This window comes from Monopterus albus, unplaced genomic scaffold (assembly GCF_001952655.1).
Source record: "Monopterus albus unplaced genomic scaffold, M_albus_1.0 scaffold235.1, whole genome shotgun sequence".
Taxonomy (NCBI): Eukaryota; Metazoa; Chordata; class Actinopteri; order Synbranchiformes; family Synbranchidae; genus Monopterus; species Monopterus albus.
In genome coordinates this window covers 724,625-727,752 of record NW_018128115.1, presented here as the reverse complement: position 1 = coordinate 727,752, position 3,128 = coordinate 724,625, and the positions used below count along the sequence as shown (strand labels likewise).

The 3,128-nt window shown below is 45.8% G+C and overlaps 1 protein-coding gene across 1 annotated transcript; it reads right to left on the bottom strand.

The window, feature by feature from the left end:
* Positions 1-5: 5 nt before the first annotated feature.
* On the bottom strand, positions 6-2,220 carry LOC109971807 (E3 ubiquitin/ISG15 ligase TRIM25-like; the record flags this gene model as incomplete). Its single annotated transcript, XM_020620291.1, has 2 exons — positions 1,799-2,220; positions 6-1,132 (listed from the first exon to the last, which is right to left on the bottom strand). A coding segment is annotated over exon 2 (1,125 nt), but the record flags the coding sequence as incomplete, so codon positions are not given.
* Positions 2,221-3,128: the final 908 nt, after the last annotated feature.

Here is a 3,128-nt window from a genome sequence, read left to right as displayed (position 1 = left end):
GGATGTGCTGTATCAGGGTCCAGAGTCACATCCACTGCAAACTGCTGGACCCTCTTCAGCTCAGCCTCAAACAGCTTCTTCATCTGTTTACTAAGCGTCTCCTCTACCTGAGCCACAGCGCTCACCACAGTCCCCTCATATGATGGAGGACAGACTCTGACCTCTGTCCAGTCCTTGGTGGGTGCAGCAGCTTTCAGGGAGGAGAAGCTCTGGAGGAGGTGGAGGTGGTCTTCAGAGTGTGAGAGCTGCTCCACCTCAGTGCTCCTCTTCCTCAGCTCAGAGATTTCCTGTTCCAGCTCTGTGATGAAGCCTTCAGCCTGTTGCTCTGTGGTTTCCTGTTGCTCATCGATCTCCTTGATGAGCTGGATCAGGCCTCTCCCAACAGACTCCTTAAGAGCAGTGAAGACCTGAACACCTGCTGCTATTTCTCTGTCTGCACCTTCTTTACTGATCCTGACTGACTGTTTGAGCTCCTCAATCTTCTCTCGTCTCTTCTGGATCATCTGCTGAATCTCGGCCTCTGTCTTCCCCAGCTCTGCCTTCTTTCTTTCATATTCTTCTTTCAGAGGAACAAACTCATGTGTCCTGTGCTCTAAAACAGGGCAGTGGACGCAGATATACATCTGGTCAGTCTTACAGAACAGCTCCAGAGGTTTATCGTGCTGCCTACACATCCTGCCTTCCAGGTTCTCCACAGGCTTGAACAGCTGATGTTTTTTCAGACGTGGAGCTGTCAGATGAGGCTCCAGGTGAGTCTCACAGTAGGAGGTCAGACACACCAGGCAGGACTTCAGGGCCTTCACTTTGGTTCCAGTGCAGACATCACAGGGAACTTCTCCTGGTTTGGCAGCTTGTTGCTCTGAGCTGCTGCTGCTGGCTTTCTGTTGGGCTTCACGTCTGAAGTCAGCGACCATCTCAGAGATGAAGGTGTTGATGTTCAGCTTAGGTCTTTTCTTGAAAACCTTTTTACACATGGGACACATATAAGGGACATTAACATCCCAGTGGTGAGTGATGCAGGTTTTGCAGTAGTTGTGTCCACATGATGTGGAGACTGGATCAGTGAACACATCCAGACAGATGGAGCACAGAAACTGGTCTTCAGATCGTCGGCGTTTGGCGGCAGACATATCTACACAGAGAGTGTGAACACATTATAAAATACAGTTTTAATTATTTGTAGAAACAGAAGAATTGTGACCATTCTGTTAAATTTCTGGTGATATCAGGTAATAGTGAGTTATTCCTGCCGTGTTGTGATGGAGGTGCCCGACCCAAATCGTACTCTGAGCAACTGTGACCATTTAAACTTCGCTGCCAACTCAGGCTTGTTACACATTGGATCCAGATTTGTCCATTACTTGTTGTGTAGACAACCTTTATTGTGGAGTGGCTCAAAGTTCTGCTTATTTGGTAAAAGATACAATGTATTTCCTCTGGCCTCTTCACAATAAAAGCCTCCTACAGTTCACTGTTGGAAAGCTTTTACTGTGAAACAGCCAGAGGAAGTAGAGCACAGTCTGACTGTAGGAAGTGATCAGCAAACAGCCATAGAACCAGGAAAGGAGGGAACCTCATGTCCAAACCACAGAGACTCAGATCCAAGTAACAAAAGTCCTGAGAACTGACACAGAGACTGTTTATACTGGGATCAACTGGAGCTCAGCCAGTGTCCTACTGGAACCAGTTTGACCAGTGTCAGTATCAAATGAACAGAGTGAAGCTTCCTCCTGATCAGAGCTGAAGTTCTGTGCTGGTCCTGGTTGTTGACCCAGTGAATATGATCAGCTGTACTCACCAGCGTTTGGTAGAGACTCTGCTGTGGCCCAGAAGAACCTGATGATCTTTTGTCTCAGAGGGAAACAGGGACTTGTCTCGACTACAGCTCCGCTGTGGCTCTGACTTTTAGTTTCATTTCAGCAGTGTGACGTTGAACCCCTCCTCTTCTGACTGTTGTTCCTCCTCTAACTGCAGCAGTTTTTCCGTTTTAGTCTCCTCCCTCTGATTTAATCATTTATTGTGAAATAACTGGGTTTACCTGTATTAAGAGATGACTCACTGATCCTTGGGGGAGATGTGTTACAGCAGCAGACAGGCTGAGAGGAACAGAAACACTTACAGCTACTTCCTTTTACACCACTACTTCACTATAATAATACTGGTAGTATGTAATCAGGGATGAAGTGCAGGTGTGCTGTGTTTGTCAGAGGTTGGTGGTTCATGTGTCAGGAGGGTCTGGTGTTCGGCAGCAGCTTCCATGCTTTAGGCTCATTGTTCTGATATTATCTACCTTGTGGTCCACCTACTGTACTGTTCTGTCTGATAACACCAGTCAGTTGACAGGGACACTTCTTGTTACAACAATGTAGCACAATGTGAGAGAGGTGGTCAGATGTGCAGACAACTGTCCGGTCTCAGGATGTCAGAAATAAAATCAATTAATAAGGTTTTATCTGTATCTGAAAACCAGCGATTGTTGGATGGACTATACAGGACTGTTTGTCATTAGTACTGAAATTTGTCATAGAAACATGTTCCTCTTTCAGCAACAGACAGAAGTTGTTTCTCTGGCAAAACTTCAAAATTACACAAACATCAGGGTTGTGTTTCCTGGAAACTGCAGAAAACCTGTAGAGCAGCTGAAGTAACTATGAGGGGACTAGTGGACGGACAGCGGTGTTGGCTGAAGGTGGGCAACGGGCGTCACCTGCAGCCATCATCTGACCCAACGTGATGGTTCGATCTGATGTCAGCTATGAGAAAAACTTAGATTTTGGGTTTTGCAGCTGATTAACAAACGGCATCTCTATAAAGACAGCACGTCCATCATGATGTCCATTTAATGACTTCAACCAACTGTTTGTCTCCAACAGCCAATCAGCTCAGACTGACATAACATTATTTATTTTATTTTATTTTTTAACCATTTTGTGGAAACCTGACTGTGATCCCTCATTAAAAAAAATTCACCAAGAAGGTTCTTTTCCCATGATAATTGCCCCCAGTGTTTTCTACAATGACCTGATTTCTGGTTTTCTTTCTCTTCTTTGTGGTTTTTGTCCTGGCCGTGGAACATTGGACCAGCTCTATACCCTCTTCAGGGTGGTGGATGGTTCATGGGAGTCTGC